At 52.9% G+C, this 19656-nt stretch overlaps 1 protein-coding gene across 4 annotated transcripts in view; it reads right to left on the reverse strand.

Moving 5' to 3' along the window:
- Positions 1-1445: 1445 nt before the first annotated feature.
- The window catches only part of SYT2 (synaptotagmin 2), a 105275-nt gene continuing 87064 nt past the window's right edge, over positions 1446-19656 (reverse strand). For all 4 annotated transcript variants that reach the window (XM_082702027.1, XM_082702028.1, XM_082702029.1 and 1 more), the window contains 8 exons: positions 11173-11367; positions 10050-10216; positions 8551-8670; positions 7918-8085; positions 7400-7567; positions 5927-6044; positions 4871-5004; positions 1446-3447 (listed from right to left, as the gene is read on the reverse strand). In XM_082702027.1, coding sequence (XP_082558153.1) covers positions 3241-3447; positions 4871-5004; positions 5927-6044; positions 7400-7567; positions 7918-8085; positions 8551-8670; positions 10050-10216; positions 11173-11350 — 1260 coding nt within the window. In that variant the 5' untranslated portion in view covers positions 11351-11367 and the 3' untranslated portion in view covers positions 1446-3240. The remainder of the gene's footprint in view (positions 3448-4870; positions 5005-5926; positions 6045-7399; positions 7568-7917; positions 8086-8550; positions 8671-10049; positions 10217-11172; positions 11368-19656) is intronic.

Consider the following 19656-nt stretch of genomic DNA (forward strand, 5'->3'; position numbering starts at 1 on the left):
AAACCTAGCCAAATATGGTTTCCTAGGAAGAAAAAAAAATCAGGATCTGAGGCTGTGCTCTAATCCCGGCTGGCCTACCCTCCAGCGGAGGGATCCCTGCAAGGGCACTTCTCCCTGTCTGGGGCTGCCTGAGCGTCCTCTACCTTACTTCCCCCCAGACCTCAGCTTCCGCTTTCCAAAGTCCAAAAATCTGGCCACAGCTCTGGTAGAGTTAGCTTCCCCTCTGGAATGACTATTCAAGGAGAAAGGAGAGGACCAAGTTCTCTGGTCTCCCCCAGTTCTGGGTGGGACTGGGTTTGGGTCTTTATGGTCTCAGCCCTTTGGAAGAAAATCACTCCTATGCTAGGTCCCTGTCTGCAATAGACTTTGGGTGTGAAAACGCACAGCCGCAAGAGACCTCCAGAACCCCTCACTACTAGCCAGACCCTAACTCTGTCCTACTTAGGGCTTGCATGCCAGCATCCTAACATCCCCAGAAATAAACCTGCTTGGCAGTGAGGGTTCAGAACAATGCTCCGTGCTTCGGGTAACATCCTCACTCAGGTGTAGAAAACTTACAAGCCTAAGTATGTTTACCAGCCTAGTTCATAGACCTGGATAGAGGCCCTCGCTAGGATGGCTCCTCTTGGCCAATAGCCCATCCAAGGACCGGCAGGAACCTAGGCGGGTGGGAGGGGGGAACTGTTGCCTGAGAGACACTCAGGTCTCTCCCTGGGTCACACTGGTGCCAACACTCAGTCTCTCAGCAACATGTCCCCACCCCTCAAGCCTGCTCACTAGAGGGGCCGTCCAGAGTAACAAAATCCAGCCCCTGTCTTCTTTCTGGAACATCACCCAAACCCACCATTTCCTCTCCTCCCCATCAGGAGAGTGGCAAATCTCGGGCTCTGGAAGGGCTAAATGAGGTTCATGGGCACAGAAGAATCTCAGGGGGTAGAAAGTACATCAGGAGAGGCCAAAGAATGGAGGTAAGGAAGATGAGATCGACAGGGAGGTCCTATGAACAAGAATTGTGGGATAGAGCGGGGAGAGAGACCTGAGAAAGCACCAAAATCCCACAGCTCTGGGGATGGGAGAAGAGTCCAGTGACTTCGGATGTCCATACCAGGACATCCTACGCTGCCCTCAGCCAGATTCTGAAGGCACCCTATTTTCCTACAACTCTCTACTATGACCACAACTCTGGTCCCAAGGTCCAAAGTTCACAGTCCTTGTCAGAGTCCTACCTTCTCATCATTGAGTACACACCCACACTCACACAGGGTCCAGTAAAATACAATCTCCCATGTACCAAGGGCCACTAGCAAGGAGAAGGGTCTCTGAGAGATGAACAAGGCTGAGCCCTGCTTCCCAGTCTGTTTCTGGTGGAAGTGTTCCCTCGTCCCCAACTCTAAACAAAAAAAGTTGGCACAACAGAAATAAAAAACCTTTCTTTTAAGAAAATAAAAAGACACTCTGCACCTTCTTCATGTGGATCCTCATAGCCTGATTTTCTCTAACACTGTCCATCTGTCTCAGGTACCTAGAGGAAGCTGAGGTGGCCCAGATGGGGCATGACAGGAAGTGCTGCCATTTTTGCCAGGAAAGAGGGAGATCCCCAAGGTTCTGAGGAAGCTGTGAGTATTCTGTGGTGAAGAGATGACAAGGGCCTCAGGGCTTCATGGTTGGAAGAGAGAGGCTGAAGGCTGAAGGAAGGGAGGCAAGGATGGGAGAAAAAGGCGGAAGGAAGTGGCGCTAACCTCAGGCCGTGTGGGGCCTAACTTCTTGCCCAGGCTGAGTGTTTGGAAGGAGGCTCAGTGCAAACTTGACTAACATATATATGGCTTTTTATCAGTGTTGGGGACAAAAGGTGAAGAAGGAATGGGACACAATGGAGCGTGGGGTAGAAACCCCCACAGCTGTCCTCCACCTCCCATTTAGAATGGATATCCTGCTTCTTGGCTTTCATAGAGAGAAGCCTCCCTAAGAAACGGTAGGATGGGGCTCCCCACAGGTCTCCCTGGGCCACGCCAGCTACCCATAAGCTGTCTGGCGTGGAAGGCAGAGGAGTGGGTGCTGGGGGGGACTCTCAGCACCCCCACCCGTCTCATCCGGGAAATCTCGGCCATTTGTCCACCATCGTCCCCCTTCTTACCTGGACCTCAGGGGAACTAAGAATACTTAAACCTTCCTTTTAAGAGTTCTCTGGCTCTGTACAGATAACAGTCTTCAGATAGCATTGCTCCACTTAGATTAAAAGAGAAAACAGAAGCAAAGGCATTATGGGGAATCAATGCAAATCAACCGCATAGCTTATATTCTGGAAAGGGAGAAAGCATCTGTGTTTCCCACTGGAAGGGACTGAAGAAGATCCAGGAGTTTCATTTGGTCTTTCTAGGTAATGGGTCTTTGTTTCTTCATAGTTTGATGTTAACTGTCAACAACAGTGAGATCCCAGGAGTGATGGTCCCTTGTTAGAGCCTGACCGATCTAGTAATAGTTCATGTCCATGAATGTCCCAGAAACCATACTTGTGGGGAAACCATGCCTGACGGGATGGCATCAGGGGTTTGGTCCTAGTTCTGGACAAATCCAGTCTCCACATCTTGCCTCCCACACCCACCCACAAGGAGTATGGGAGTTTCTGGCATCTGGCCAGGATTCTGAGCCCTCTCCACGAGTTGACAGATCTTCCACTTAGACAGTGGAGGTCTCTTCATTTCAGAGTCCCTGAAGAGCCTTCTCTTCCCACACAACTTCACTGTCCATGGCTCATTCCAGGAATGCAGAGAGATACTCAAACACACACACACATACACACACACACACACACACACACACACACACACCTTAGGCCACTGTGTTGCCTTTCCTGTCAGGAAACAGGATGTGCTGCCATTTTGTTGGTCCAGAACGCTCTAAAAACAGGAAGTGCTGAGACTTTCTGCCAGAAGAGGGCCTCACTCGGGGTGAGGCTTCAGAGAAGCTTTGAAGGAGTGAGAGGGAAACGTGACAGGGCATGCAGCAAGGACAGCTCCTGGGACGATGAAAAGAGCCAGGCTTCTCTTTCACCTGTTAGGGGACTCTCCTCACACAGCCTTCAGAGGGAAGTTGGTCTTTAAAAAGAGATGAAGGAAGGAAAAACAAGGACACAACCACAAACAAATGAGAAAGAAAACCTCTAAGGTCGCATAACTGAGGTATTGATAGCTCTGGATCTTGTCAGTGTCTGTCACGGCGCAGGCTCCCGGCCACTGCTGCCTACTTGTTCTTCCCCAGAAGCGCGTCCACCTCCTCCTCAGGCTTGAGTGAGTGCCACTGGGCGATGGGCCTCCGGGGGTTGGCCAGCATGTCGGACCAGTGCCGCAGCTCCGTGCCCGTGGCGTTGCTGCCCACGAAGATCTTGCCAATGGCTTCGTTCTTGCCCAGCTTGTCATAGTCCAGCACGGTGACCACCACCTGGACTTTCTGTGAGGAAGCAAAGGAGGGGAGGAGTTGGCAGGTGAAAACGAGCGATCACGTGACCGAACTTCTCCTCTTCCCTCCTCTAGTCCAAATGCTTGGCAAGGAGAGCACCTTGCTTCCCTTTCTGGCTCCAAAAAGGCTGGACTTACACACAGGCAGGGGCTGCACCTTCTGGAAACAGCCTTTGTTTCTACCAATAGCTACTTATTGAGCACGTGCCATGCTCCGGCCACTGCTGAGGGCCAGGGGGTGGAGGGGGGTGAGGAAAAGGGAAAAGGCAACATCACCTCTAAGGAAAGCAGCAGACACGTACTCAGAAACATACAACTCAAAGTGATAAAGTTTACGCTAGAGAGGTAAGTAGAAGGTACTATGGGAACTCAGACAAGGTGACCGTCCTCCTCGGGTCAGTCAGGAAAGGCTTCACAGAGGTGACACAGATTCACTGGAGGGGGACTGGGCCTGGCTGGGGGGCCGCGGCAGGGTTGAGGGGGGTGGGATCGTGAATGCCTGAACCAAGGTGGGGGCAGTGGGAACGGAAGCAGAGGCCAGACTGGAGGCGTTGAGGGGAGAGAATCAAGAGGACTTGGTGGTCAGTCGGACTGACTGAGGGGACAATCAGTGCCTTCCTCTGGCCTGGCCACCCCCGCCCCCAGCCCTTCCACCCCTCCCCCATCTCAGGCTCATCCTTTAGGACCAAACTTGCTCTGGGGAGCCTCAGCTGAGCTGTTCACCATGCTCTGCAGTCACATACACTGAAGCCTGGGTCACCCACATCTCCCTGGGTCTCAGTGGCCTGTTCCTGCGGTCCCTCCCGACTGTGAGGTCCTCGACAGTGAGGACTGTGTCTTCTACACCTGTGTTTCTCCGGCATCTCACGAGTTCCTGGCACTTAGGGAATGCTCAGCGAAGTATGTTCGATAAATAAGGAAGGAAAGAAAAAGGACAGAGGGTCTGAGATGATGCCCAGGTCTCTCACTTAGCGAGCTTGCTGGTAGGAGGCAGGAAGGAGAGAGCAGAGAAGGGAAGGATGGAGGAAAAGAGGGGAGAGGAAGGGGGCGGTGGGGGGAGCTGGGAGCAGACCTAGGGAGCAGCAGAAGTGGGGGAAGGATCACCAAGGCGGGAAGCAGCCGGGCCAGGTGGAGGCTGCCGCCCACCTCCTCGGCAGCTCAACCTCACCGGCCCATCGCACACTCGGGTGCCCCCCGGTTCTAAAGGAATGACTGGTAGAATTGTTTTGAGTTGTTTGTGTTCATCTCTGAAAAACTCTGGAAGGAGGCCTGGGAAGGAGACCCCAGGACGGCACCATGAGAGCCAGAGCCCTCCCGAGGCGGCTCCAGGGCTGCGGGGGAGCTCCCTCACGCCCCTCGAGGGCACACCTGCCGCCCGCACCCGCCTGGGCCCCCGCGCCCGGAAACGCGAGCACCTGAATCTGCTCAAAGGGGATCTCAAAGCTGAAGGACTCGTTGAAGTAGGGGTTCAGCGTCTTCTTCTTCACCGTCGTCTTCTTCTTCTTGAGCCTCTTGCCGTTCTGCATCAGGTGGATCTTCACGTAGGGATCTGCGCAGGGAGAACCGCGGCCCCGGAGAGGCCCCCTCAGTCCCCCACCCTCCCACCAAATGCCCTTGCCCAGAGCATCCCCAGGCCAGGGCCAGGCGCCCAGCAAGCCCGGAGGCACAGGTGGCTGAGTCCCAAGGAAGCAGAGTGAGTGTCTAGTTCAGGGACGACAAGAAGGCTGAACTGGGAGGACCAGCAGGGGCTGACTGGTTGTGGCTGCCTGGAGCACTGGATGTGGGCCATTCCTGAGACTAAAACTTCATCCGGAAGGAGTAAAGTGGTCATGTGCTGCTCTCTGTCCTGGGCAGGGGACGGAGGCATGCCACAGGCACCACACACATCGCCATCCCCTATTCAGTCCAACTCTCCAGACCTTGCAGATGAGAAACTGAGGCCCACAGAAGGGAAATGACATGTCCCCGGTCTCACGGCTGGTCGGTTATAGAGTGGGGGACCAGCCGCCAAGCCTGATTCCCTGCAAGGCATGGCATGCTCCCCTGTCCCAGCAGACCCTATGCCATAGGCCAGCTCCACTCCGAGTGCTCCCCACCCCGCAGTCCCCTTCCAAGGTAGAGCCGGCAGGGCCTCCCTGGAGAAGCGTCCCAGATGGTTGGTGATAGGACAGAGACGCAAGCTATGGCCTGCAACCCGTCCGCTTCCTACACCTCCCTGGGAGAAGCCATTAACTCATCTGGGAGATAAGACTCCGATCATTTCCTCCACAGCCCATACTGCCTGGCAGCTCAGAGTGGGGGCAGGGCACCCTTGTAGAAAGGAGGGAAAGCCAGGTGTCTCCTGTTCCATGGTCCAGCCTCTGGGTCCAGGGACAGGAAAGAGTTCCTGGAACCAGTGCAGCAACGGAGGGCTCTGGGCCGTGACTGGCTCGCTGCTGCCACCCAATGGCATCCAGAGGCCCTGCATGTACCTGAAAGGCCGCCCACGTCCATCTTCTTCAGGTTCTTGGCCTCCAAGATGCAGACAGTGAGTTTCCCGGCTGTGGGCACATAGCGCAGGGAGGTGCAGATGTCGCCCAGCTTCTCTGGCTGTCCAGGGACAAGAACGGGACTCAGGGTCATCTCAACCATCCCGCCATTCACCCCCCTTTTGCTGAGACTGGCGAGATAGTGGTCCTCCCCAGCTCTCTCGGTCCCCAGTCCCCATCCCCATATCTGTGATCTTTGAGGTCTCCCGGCCTCCTGCTCCAGTTCAACGAAGCCCCTGATAGTGGCGCTGCAGGAGCCATGGCCTCCAGAGTGAGAGGAGCAGAGCACAGGCTGTGGGTGATCATAGACTCGGGGTGCAGGGTGTGGCCCGGCTCCTACCCCAGGCCTAGAAGAGGTGGGAAGGAGTGGGTGTGGTACACTGGAAAGGGTTTATTTCCAAGGACACTGGGAAACTGTCTCGGAAGTCTTCCTCCCTGATTCCTCTGCCTTTGAGGCCACTCAGGGTCAACCATTCTGCCTGAAGAGGGATCTGCAGTCTTCCAAGCACTTTGCATCTCTTTTCTTGGGTGACTGTCCCCAGAATGTTTTCACATAGATAAGTGGGGGGTTCCTTGTGACCAGTGAAAGTTCCACAAAGTCCACAACAATTTAGCACTGGGGACAGGGGGAGAGCCCAGCGCTGGTGGGTACTAAGAGCTCTGCCAACACCAGGCCAGAGTCGAGCTGCTCAGAAATGGGGTGCTCAGAGACAAGGCGCTCAGAGACGGGGCCACTCGGGCCAATTCTGACCTCTTCACTCTCAGCTCAGGTGTGCTGGGCCTGCCTTCACCCAGCGTGAGCCCCAAGGGAAGGAAGGGTGTCCTAAGTGTCTCTTCTCACCTACCCCCCATTACCAGTACTGCACTGGGCACAGAGCAGGGGCTTGGCCTAGACAAAGGACGGATGCTTGGAAGGAGCGGTGGCTAAAATGGAATGTTCGGCACAGTATATGGCACACAGGTGTTTAATAAATGTTGGGTAAGTGACTGAGTGCCGTAGCAGTTGCTGGGAGGGCAAGCCCCCATGCTGAGAAACCTTTATAATAAACGTGGGCTTTCCCTGTGGGTAAACTGAGGCACAAAGTCAGGAACCCCCTGGCCCTAATGATAGCAGAACCTTAGGAGTAAAATAACAATGGTGTTCTCCTTTACTTGAGCACCTACTAGATGCCAGATATCTACTGGGTGCCAGGGGCATTACAGAAATAGGTAATTCTTACCTGTAAAGACAGACTACAGGAGAGAAGCCAGGTCTAAAGAGATTAAGTGACGTACCCAGGGTCACACAGCTCTGGCTGCAGAGCTGGGATCCTAACCCAGCCCACCCACCCTAAGGCGGCCCTCTCCCTGTCGTGCCAGTAGGTGGCAACCCAGGTGGGCAGCCACATTCATCTTCCATCCGGTCTCTCCTCTCACCTCCTCCTTCTCCCCGCCCTGCAGGTCTCTCCACTCCTCGATGGGCTGGCCAAGGTCCACGGTGTTCATAGGCACCTTTACCTCTCCGATGATGTCGTGTTTAGAGAAGCGGTCAAAGTCGTAGATGGCCATCACCAGGGTTTTGCCTCCTAGCTCCTGGTATGGCACCTGGAGGGCACAAGCAGGATCAGAGAGGGGTCAAAGCAACTCACACACCTCCAGGGGCTTCTGTGGGCGGGACCCTGGGTCTGAGCTCTACTCCCCCTAACCCACGGGACTCCCGGCAAGTTTGCAGAGACAGAGAGACGACTTCGGGGTCTAGGGGAGACGAGTGTGTGTGGGAAGGTGGGATGTCACCGTCCTACAGGAGCCTGAGTAGTGACCTCACCCATAAGCCCACAGTCCAACCTGCCACTGCTCCAGCCTGAGCTCATTCCAGGGCCTTAGCCGCAGCCAAGGATGAAAGAAAGGACTGAAATGGAATTGGGATCAGGGAGGGAACTTTCTGGCCGCATCACCTTGAAGGTGAAAGTTTCATTGAAGGCAGGGTTCAGGGTCTTCCGATGGACTTTGGTCTCATATTTCTTCTTCTTGTCTGGAAGAAGGAAGACTTTGACATAAGGGTCTGAGGTGCCTCCCATGTCCAGGGCGGGCAATTCGGCAGCCTGCAGAACGCCGACGGTGAGCTGTGGAGAGAATGAGAGGGGCCCTGAGTCTCGGGACTGCTCCAACACCAGACGTTGTCCCGGACCCAGCACGCACCAACCCTTCTTCAGTGCTGGGCGGCTGTGGAGGCGGGAACGGGGTGGTGCTAGAGAGGAAGACCGGTCTCCATTTCCACCCCAAGAACTTGGCATGACATCGGTGGATGCCGGAGCTGAGAGGTTCACAGATTTACCCAAGATTGGTAGGCCAAGTTCACGGCAGAGCCCATCCGAGCCAGGGAACCTTCTCCACAGTGGTGGCCAAGGCAGTCTTGGGGTACATGCCTGTGATTTCCAGCCCACCCCACTCCATGAAAAGGAGCAATGCCTATGGGCCGAGGCAGGAGTGAGGTGTGTGGGAGTGTGGAGCTGTTTCTATCCCCTTCCCACCCACATCCCAGCCCTCTGCTCCAGCCCCCACTTTACCCTCCAGCCAGGTCCTCATACCTGGTTGGCCTGGAAATCATAATCCAGGGAAAACTGCAGTTTGCCCAGATTCTCTGGCTCTTTCTCTTCCTCTCCTTCACCCTCTCCCTCAGTCAGGCCAGTCTCTGCGTCGTCATCATCCTGTGGGGGCTGGGCAAGAGGATGGGCGAGTTAAGAGGAGAGAGAACAGAGCCTGGCCAGTGCAGGGCCAGCGGGAAGCCAGCCCCTCCATGCAGACCCTGACTCGGAGCTGGGTGTGGAGCAAGGAGTGGGAATGCGGCACTGCCCTGGGGGACTTGCTTCTGCACAACCCCTCAAAGCCCCCAGGCAGCCCGTCAGGACCCCAGCCTCTGTCTGGAAGACGTGGCTCTGGTTTGGGTGTGCCCCTCTCCCTGCAAGACACAGTCCTGTGAGCCCAGGCACCATGCCAATGCTCTAGGGCTTCTTGAGGTGGGGGTAGGGTGGGGGGGTGCTTCCCTTGTTAGCCTCTCCTCAGTGCTTCCCCAGCTCAGGACCCCCCCCCCCCAGGGCAAGACTTACCAGGAGCACAGTCCGGGCATTCAGGAGTATGGAGAGTCCACAGAGGTGAGAAGGGAAGGAAAAAAGGATGTAAGAGAAAATCCTACAGCTCAGACCAGCCCCTGAAGTCACAAGCACCTGGTGAGAGCAAACTGGGTGGGCTACATCCAGATCATTCTTGGAGTCTTGCCTACCCCCCTCGACTGTAAACTGCAGGCTTCCTTTGGGCAAGCGCCGTGCGCGCGCGCGCACACACACACACACACACACGCATACAGGCAGGAATATACGAGCACACACAAGCCCTCAAAGGCTTAAATCTCTGGCTGACTTCTTGAAATCAAGACCTTCCTTTCACCCTCCATATTGATTCCTTGAGCAAGAGATTTCCCCTCATCACTCCCAGAACAAATGAGCAAAAGTGAAGCACATAGGGGCCTTTGTAAACTCAAAAGGAGAAACAAGAGTTTATCAAAGGACCTTTCCAGGCCAATGAACATTAAAAAATAGGGGTAAATAAGCCAAATTATTATGTGAGAGATGGATTCCACTTGGCCCTGTCTTGGTGCCTCGTGACCATTCTTTTACCTCCTTCGGTCCCCCACCCATCCCTAGCAGAGCCTCCAGCAAGACTTTGTCCTCTAGTTTCTTCGGGCAGGAAAACACAGGGTCACTCCAATGGTGGTTTCTTGGCAGGCTGGGGTTTCTCTTTCCAACATTTTGTCCCAAAGCCTCGTTGGGCACCCACATATTGTTCTCGTCCTCTGTGTTATCAAGGATGAGTCGTGCTAACGTGTGGGAAGGGGGCTTCCCACTAGCTGATGGGTAGACAACAGTTCACTTGAGATGTAGCCAACAGGCACGAAGGTGGGGGGCATGTGGAGTTCTAAGAAGGGGAGCTGTTTGGGCTATAGAGCCCAGAAGCCTTCGTGTCACCTTCTAGAACCTGGAATGGCCGGCCTGGGCCCCTTTCCGGTCCTCCCACCCCTGCCTTGTCCTACCTGACCCCCTTTCATGTCCTTCATGTTCATGGCGTTCTTCATGCCTTTGCCTTTCTCCTTCTTGTTCTTCTTCTTCTTACAGCAGCACTTCTTGCAGATACAGAAGCAGCAGGTGAGAAGCAAGAGGCCCGCGACCACGGCAATGGCGATCAGTGCCCAGGGTGGTACTGTCCGCACAGAGAAGACCCCAAAGTCAGCAGCGCTCTGCCATACAGCCCCAGATCCCAGAGCACTGGCTAGAAGGGGTGGAGACTATGAACTCCAATGCCCACACTCCACCTTTGTGAACCACACACTCATGAGTGATTGACATAGAAGTTGCATATCCTTTTTGCGTGTCTTTTCATTAATACCCTCCTCTCTCCTTAGCCTACTACCCTTGTGGTATAGGTCCCTGAAAGACAGCAGCCAGATGTATATGAGGAAGAACATCAACTCTGGTTGTGGAGCTGTCTTCCCACTGGCTCTGTTGAGTTTTGACTCCTTTGATCTAGGAAAAACTGGCTTATAGTGGAGAGAATGGGATGGTCCTTACTGGACCAAGTATAGAAAGAGCCCCTCCAACCCACTGCCAATGCCCAGCCTTGAGACGGCTGACCCAGAGCCAGCAGGCCAAGCTCCTTTAGGACCTAGAAGGTTCAACTTGGCAGAACTCGGGGGCCCTGGGCTGCTCTCCGTGGTCCTGAAGCGCCATCTCCCACGGGTGGGGCTGCTCCCCTTCAGCTCTGGTGATCCTATATAGCCTTTGCCAAGAATTCAGAAAGCAATGGGAGAGGAGGGGAGGTATTTTCTGTCTTTCACACCAGCGTAGTTTCAGAATATGACTGGAAAACCTCAATTATAACTTCCGTTTTGTGATTTTTCATCTTCCTTTGGTTTCAAATTTTGATAATTTTCTAAACATTAAGACTGGGGCATATAAAACCCTTTTTCCCTTTATTAGTGCCAGACCACACTCTCCCCCATTCCTGAAGGGACTCCCCAAATAACCCATCCTGAAATCCAAACATGCAGCCAATCTCATCCCACTGGCACTCCCCACTCTTCCCCACCCTGCCCTGCCCATAAGGCCTTTCACTAACCCTAGCCTCACCCCACCCTCTCAGCCCCCTGGGACACTCACAGGGGATCTTCTGGATCTCATTGAAGAATTTGTCCTTTATCGTGGCAAACATGTCCTCCTTACTCTCCCCAGCGCCCCCACTCTCGGTAGAGTTGTCTAAGAGCCCAGTTGATATTGTAGCGGTGGTAGTGGCAGGAGCCACAATGGGCTCCTGGTTCCTCTTGAAGATGTTCCTCATGGTGGCAGAGGAGATTACTGCAGACGAGAGGGGAACAGGAGCAGATGAATGTCCCAGGGGTCATTTCTGAGTACAGAAAGCTCTACCCAAAGGACTGGAAAAATTCTTTCAAAAGTGAGACTATTTGGGCGCCTGGGTGGCTCAGTGGGTTAAGCCGCTGCCTTCGGCTCAGGTCATGATCTCAGGGTCCTGGGATCGAGTCCCCTCGAGTCCTGAGAGCCAGGGATCGGGCTCTCTGCTCAGCAGGAAGCCTGCTTCCCTCTCTCTCTCTCTGCCTGCCTCTCTGTCTACTTGTGATCTCTGTCTGTCAAATAAACAAAATCTTTTAAAAAAAAAAGTGAGACTATTCAAATAATTCCTTATAATTCAAAGATATTTCCTATAATATTAATAACTATGGTAAAACAACAACAATAATTGTCATCATAAAGTTACGATGTATATGAGTCAGGCATGGTGCAAAGTAGTTCCATGCATGACCTCAACTAATCCAAACAATTGCCTAATTTTTTTAAAATAATTTTTGCTCTATTTATTTATTTGAGAAGCAGAGAGGGAAAGAGAACACAAGCCAGGGGGAGGAGCAGAGAGAGAAGCAGTCCCCCAGCTGAGAGGGAGCCCTATATGGGACTCAATCCTGGAACTCCAGGACCATGACCTGAGCCAAAGGCAGCCACTTAACCGACTGAGCCACCCAGGTGCCCCAATTCTTTTAAAGATTTTTATTTTATTTATTTATTTGAGAGAGAGAGAGAGTAAGAAAGAACACAAGCGGGGGGAGGAGTGGGGCAGGGACAGGAGCCGAGGCAGGAGCAGACTCCCCACTGAGCAGGGAGCCCGATGTGGAACTCAATCCCAGGACTCCAGGATCATGACCCAATAACCTAATGTTTGATTATTATTCCCATTTAACTGATGTGGAAATGGAGGTTCGGAGAGCTCAGCCAGTTTTCCCAAGGTCACTTAGCTGGTAAGTTCTGAGACTGATATATGAACCGGATGGCCTGACTCCAAAGCCTGTAAACCTTATCTCTTTCGTATATCTCATTTAAACCCAAACACACAACTCTAAGAAGGAGGCAAGGTTATGCTATGGAAGACTTCTTCTTGAGCCTGTCTTCTCCTTAACTTCTTCCATGACCTCGTTCTGCCTAGATTCCTGCTCGTTGCTCTCAAATTCCTGCTGTCACCATCCCTGCCCTCAGTCTACATCAAAATCTCTAGAAAACAGAGGGCAAGAGACTGAAAGAGAAGCTTCCCAAAATTTTATCACCCAGAGATAACTCAGGTTTACATTTTGCAGCATTTTGTAAGTTTTTCTGGGTGCGTTTGACTTGTTGAGACCATACTATGTGTAATTCAGCATTTTGCTTTTTAAATTTTTAAAATTTTTATTTTTTTCATGACCCTGACTTTTTAAAAGATTTTTATTTATTTATTTGACAGAGAGAGAGAGATCACAAGTAGGCGGAGAGGCAGGCAGAGAGAAAGGGGGAAGCAGGCCCCCCCGCCGAGCAGAGAGCCCGATGTGGGGCTCAATCCTAGGACCCTGAGTTCATGACCTGAGCTCAAGACAGAGGCTTAACCCACTTAACCACCCAAGTGCCCCATTTTGCTTTTTTTAATATATAATTTTATCATAAGCCTTTTCTCTTTTTTAAAAAAAAAAAAAGATGTATTTATTTATCATAGAGAGAAAAAGAGCACATGCACAGGCAAGTGGGGGAAGGGGCAGAGAGAGAGAAAAGCGAACTCCCCCCCCCCGAACTCAGAGCCTGATGTGAAGCTTGATCCCAGGACCCTGAGATCATGACCTAAGTCAAAATGAAGAGTTATTAGATGTTTAACAGACTGAGACACTCAGGCGCCCCCAATCTTTTCTCTTGTCATTAACATCTTCCTTTATTATTAAATAACTAGACAGTACCCCATTCCGTGGAAGCCTCGTATTTGCTTAACCGTTGCACTATTAGACATTTAGACGGTTTCCAAGTTTTTGCTGGTAAAAATATTACTCTGGTGGCATTCGTTTAAGGCAGAGGAGTGACCTGCTCTGTTAAAAGTGGGGCTTTGGGAAGACAGCTCCACAGGCACTGGAGGAAGTGAGGCTGGGGCTGAGGGCCAGCATAGGGTTAGTTCCACAGACCAGACAGAGACGATGTGGATCCAGACCAGAGTAGGAACACAGGGGATGCACTAGAGAGGACAAATGTGAGAACCATTCATTCATTCATTCTAAGTGAAAATAAAAGTGTAATTCTGAGAAATGCCACAAAGGAGTGATACTTGGTGGTATGAGTTTATAATGGGGTACATCTGACTTAATCTGGGAGAGAAAAAATGCTTTCCCAAGGAACTGACCAAGATCTAAGGATAGTGGGAAATATCCAAATGAGGGGGACAGGAAGGAGCAGTCTGAACAGACAGGACAGCATGTGCAAAGGCCCGGAGGCAGGAAGCAGTGTGCTGAGTGCAGAACCTGAAGGAAAACCAGAGTGGAGGGAGCCTGAGTCAAGATGGGGCTGGAAGAGCAGGCCGGGGAGACCCAGGCACAGACCATCACAGGCCACAGCAAAGACTTCGTCTTCACCCAAAGAGTAATGGGAAGCTGCCAGAGGGTTATAAGGATGCAGGTAATGTGTACAAATTTACATTTTGAAAACTGCACTCTGGTGCCAGTGAATAAAAGCCTAGAAGGCACCCTGACTCCAGAGGGAAGGGGAAAGAGTTTAAAACAGCCAATAATGGATGTCATGTCATCCCCAAGTTCCCATGAAAGACTCTCCAGTGTTCTTGGGCAATCCCCACAGGGGAGTGACAACAGCGGCTTGGAGGTTACGTGGAGGCTGTTAATAAGGCCGCAGCACAGAGCAGTGGCTTCTCCAGGGCCCGGAGCCTGGAATGCCCTTTTAAATCCACTTCTGGCCAAAAAGCATGAGAACAAAACTGCCCAGCTAAGCAAGGGAATAACGGAGATGCTGGAGAAGATGGCTCTTGACACAAGGCAGGGGCAGCGGTAGGCGCGCGGAGACGGATGGGGTGGATTTAGGGCCCACCTGCTCAGCTACACATCTAAAAAGCGCTACTTTCTAGATGCATCACTTTCTAGAGTTATCCTGAGCTCCTCACCTGCCGTCACCCACACAGGGGGTGCACAAACTCGTCAGCTCCACTCGCAGTGGTTTCCAAGTCCGGCCACTTCCCACCTCTCCACCTGGAGTCCCACGGTAGCCACCTGTCTGGAAGCTCCCCGCTCTCCTCTGCTCAGTCTAATCACGCAGCGGCCAGCCACGTGTTTGAAAACCCTCCAATGGCCTCTCATCACACTTAGATTAAATCTCTGCTTGGCCTGGCCTCTGGCCCCTGGCTGGCTCCCTGGAGCATTTCCTAACTCCCCTGCTCTCAGCCCCTCAGTTCCTGCCCCAGTGGTCTTCTGGCTGCAGGTCACGGGCTCACCAACCCGACTCACAGCTTTCACACTTACTTTCCCCCCGCCTAGCCTGCCTTTCCTCCAGAAAGCTCCTTGACCTCCCTGAGGCACCTTCAGTCCCTCCTGTCTTCATTTCCCAGAGTGGTCCAGCACGCCAATAATTCTCCCTAATTCCCTACATACCCTCCCCATCTCTGCCTTTTCAACATCCGCCAGGCTAAACACCACCTGGAGAAATCCCCTCCCCCAGGAGGGCTGAGTTTTTGTTGTGTCCCTGCCCCCCAAACTCCTATGCTGAGATGTCGAGCTCAACATCATGACGTTAGGAGGCAGGGTCTGGGAGGCATTTAGGTGATCGGGTGGAGCCTCTGGGATGGGGTTAGGGCGGGAGAAGCAGAGGCCAGAGCTAGCCGGCTCCTTTCACCAGGTGGGGAGCCAGACGTCTGTGGTCTGCAGCCTGCAGGAGAGCCGTCACCGGAACCCAGCGGTGCTGGAACCCCAATCTCAGACGTCCCAGCCTTCAGAGCTGTGAAAAAGTTCTGTCATGGATAAGCCTCCTGGTTTATGGTATTTTGTTATGGCAGTCGGAGCTAAGACCCGCCCTATCAAGGTCGTCCTCTCTGCTGCCCCCCAGACCATGGAGCACGGTGGGTGAGCAGCCGCATGAAGGCAGCCGGGCGCCCCCTGGATGCTCAACATGGAAACCTTCGCATACATGCCCCATCAACTCACTCCGCCTCCCTTCGCAATGGACACAGCCACGTGACCCTTCTATTTCCATGGCCCCAACACCTGGCCCGTTATTATTAGAAGCCACTGAAAGAAATCTGAGAATGCCCCACCAGAGGCCAAGCCACCCACCCTCTCCTCATGACAACCTGTTTCAGCTGAGTATTTTCTTCCTATCGAAGACCAGGCCCTCCATCTCGGTTGGAGGCGACCCCTCTGACCTCAGGACACCGTCTTGATCTGTGGTCTTCCTTAGCCCGACCTTTCCTGCTCAACCAGTTCATTCAGATGTAGTTGCTTCATAGTCTACCGGGACTGGTCACCAGGTCTCCCAATGCCTGCCCAATCCTACTTTCCTCTGGACCATGCAACCTCTTCAATGGTAGAGGATACACTAGTAAGAAAAGTTATTTGTAGGCTCAGGAATTATTTTAGAACAGTGGATGTTGTCACTTGAGCCACCACTGTATTGGTAGCAGCTGGCAGTTGGTGAGGGACACAAAACAAATACAAAGTGCAAATAACAGAAACAAACAAGACAAAACAAAAATGGGAACAGGGCAAGGCTGGGGATAAGAAAATTTCCCTCTCTGGGGCGCCTGGGTGGCTCAGTCAGTTAAGCATTCAACTCTTGATTTCTGCTCAGGGGCAGAAATGATCTGAGGGTTGTGAGACGGAGCCCTGTGTCGGGCCCCGCTGGGGAGTCTCTCCTTCCGCCTACCCCTTGCTTACTTGCTCGCTCTTTCTCAATCCTAAGTGAATAAATCCTGAAAGAAAGAAAGAAAGAAAGAAAGAAAGAAAGAAAGAAAGAAAGAAAGAAAGAGAGAAAGGGAGGAAGAAAGGAAGGAAGAAAAAAGAAGGAAGGAATTAAAGAAAAGAAGAAAAGAGAAGAAAAAGAAAAGGTTCCGTGTGCTGGATTTTTCCCATTTTAAAATACCACCAACCAGGTGCCTGGGTGGCTCAGTGGGTTAAGCCTCTGCCTTCGGCTCAGGTCGTGATCCCAGGGTCGTGGGATCGAGCCCCGCATCAGGCTCTCTGCTCAGCAGGGAGCCTGCTTCCCTTTCTGTCTCTGCCTGCCTCTCTGCCTACTTGTGATCTCTGTCTGTCAAATAAATAAATAAATAAAATCTTTTTTAAAAATTTTAAATAAATAAAATAAAATACCACCAACCAAGCAATGAAGACCCTCCCTTCCTCTCCTCATTCAGATGCCTCAGTCTCCCCCTCCCCTCAGGGTCACACCTACCACATGGTCTCTGTTTCCTCGCCCCCCTCCCTTCAGCGCCCCCTCCGCGGCTTCTGCCCCATCACCCACTGATGTGGCCCTCTGCCTAGCCACAGATGACCCCAAGGTCGCTGAGCCCAGCAGAACCTTTCATTTGGTCATACTTGACCTCCCTCGTGTTCACCCCCACCACTCCCTGATTTTCATCCTAATTCAGCTTCCAGCTTCCATCCTTTGCCTCAAGGTTTGCCCTCGAGCCTTCTTTTTTCAGGCCTAGGGTCCCCCCAGGTGACCACAGTCCCATTCCAACGGCTGTCACAACCCACCTTACTTCTGAGCTCCGAGGCCCAGAGGTCCAGCCAGGCCCTTGACACAGACCCTCCATCCCCTGTATTTCGTCTCACTCACCTCCAATCAGTGCTGCAGGTGCCACCGAAGCAACCTTCATAAAACATGAATCTGACTACATCACTATGGTTAAAAGCCATCCCAGAGGGGCGCCTGGGTGGCTCAGTGGGTTAAAGCCTCTGACTTCGGCTCAGGTCATGATCCTAGGGTCCTGGGATCGAGCCCCACATCGGGCTCTCTGCTCCATGGGGAACTTACTTCCTCTTCTCCCTCTGCCTGCCTCTCTGCCTACTTGCGATCTCTGCCTGTCAAATAAATAAATAAAATCTCTAAAAAAAAAAAAAAAGCCATCCCAGGGACACAAGCCGCCATCCCAAACGTGGCCTACGAGGCCGTCCTGTTCTGTATCTACTTCATCTCCTCTTCCCCTCCCCAGTCTCTAACACCAACCACACCTGCCCTCTGCTGTTTCCTGTAATACACATGCACCGCCCCCCGACACACACACACACACACTCTACAGGGCCTTTGCACCCGCTGTGCCCCCACTCCCCAACTTCACAGAGCTAAGGCCTGCACAGCCCTCTGAGCCCAGCTCAGATGGCACCTCCTCCAGAAAGCCTTCCCAGACCATGCCCACGGCTCCTGCCGCCACCCGCACCAGATCAAGGCCTGCTGTGCGTCCTCACTCTCCCAGCCCTTACGTGGCCTGTAACTATTTAAGCAGAGACCACGCTAGTTTTGCTCACCCCTGTAGCTCTGGGGCAGGGTTTGGTAAACTCTGGCCCGCGGGTCACATGAAGCCCACTGCCTAATCTTTGTAAATAAAGTTTTATTGGAACACGGCCACACTCATCTGTTCACACAATCCCTCTGGCTGTTTTCCGCACCACGACAGAGCCGAGTGGCTGTGACAGAGCCTGGGTGGCCCGAAAAGCCTACAGTCTCTACTCTCTGGTCCTTTAAGAGAAACTTTGCTGACCGTGCCCTCGCAGAAACCACAGCATCTGACATAACACAGGCATTCAGTAAACATCTGATACGTGACTGGAACACTGAGTGAACAGGACACAGACTCTTAGATCACTGGGCACGTTATGTCATCTCACAGATGACACCGGAGCCCATCCTTCCCCGGACACGGGGAGCACCACTGCCTGACTCTGCTGGCGGGGCTCTTTCCAGAAGCATGTTAAAGACTCCATCCGACTGCTCCAGTAGTCCCCTGGCTGGGTTCAGTGGGTGTGCACGCATTTGTGCGTGTGTGCGACAAGACAGGTAAGTGGGGGTGTGCACAGTTCTGGGGGCTGCCCACTCTTCCTCTCCCTTGGCAGCCAGGCCCCTGCCATGGAGTCGAGCACATTCCCAGATGAGCTGTCTGACCCTGGCTGGTTTCTTTGACCTCTCTGAGCATGAGATGGCTTCACTGTCAAACAGATGGCTTTCCTCGTGCCTTTAGTCTCGGCTAGGATTAAATGGGCTGGTGTGAGCGCTTTCCAGGGCCCTGCGCCTGCCCAGAACACTGACAAGTGCTTCTCCTCTTTCCAAGGCTGCTCTTTGGGCTGCATTTCCATTTCCCCTCTAGAGTCACTCCCTCCGAAGTGACTCACGGACTCTGATCTCACTCTCCCAAGCCCTCTCCCCACCACCCCATAATCCCACGGTGCCCTCTAGAGGCTCCAGGCCTCTCTGTCCCTCTGCCCTGCCTCAGAGCCCTCCCAGGCTTGCTCTTCCAGGGTTTTTTCTTTCTTTCTCTCCCCGCATAATCCTCCCCCTCCACTCGGGGTTCCATCCCAAGACCCTGGGATCATGACCTGAGCTGAAGGCTGATGCTCAATCAACTGAGCCACCAAGGACCCCTCAGGGGGCCTTTCTGTCAGGACAAAGAGGATGGTAGGCTCCCTACTTTCCCTCTTGTCCATCTCTAGTTTGTCAGCCCAGCAGGCAGAAAGATCCTGTTACAAAAACAAAACGCTTACAGTGGCTCATTCCCCCTCAAAGTACCCCATCCTCCCAATAGCATCCTGGCCCTGCACATAGAGCCCGTGCCCTTGGTTCTCCCCTCCTTCTGCCTCGCTGGCCTCCTTCCAGATCTTCATGCATGCCAAGCACATCTTAGCTCAGAGCCTTGGCACCTACTGTTCTCTCAGCCTGAAACACTGTTCCCTGCAGGTTTCCACATGGCTACGTCTTTAGCTCAGTGAGGTCATCGGTGATGACCGTTTTTGAAAGTGCAAACCCCACCAGCCACTGGCACTTCCTCCCCCCACTTTTTTTCCTCTATAGCACTTATCATCAACAGACATGTGCTGTATTTTATCATTTTATCTGTGTCTCCACTCCCCAGACTTGAAGATTTATGAATACAGGGATGTCTGACTAGCACACAGTAGGCTCTCCCAACCATCTGTCAGGAATGGATGAGTCCCATGCCTTTCATGTCCGAAGTGCCTCCTAGAACTCACCCCGCTGTGAATGTTTGTGACATCACCAACCATTTCTAGAGCACGTATGCATTTCTAAAAACTACGAGGTTTTATGTTCCCTCTTGGGTAAGCCTAGGGGGTCAGTGTT

Source organism: Mustela nivalis (genome assembly GCF_964662115.1).
Source record: "Mustela nivalis genome assembly, chromosome: 16".
Lineage (NCBI taxonomy): Eukaryota > Metazoa > Chordata > Mammalia > Carnivora > Mustelidae > Mustela > Mustela nivalis.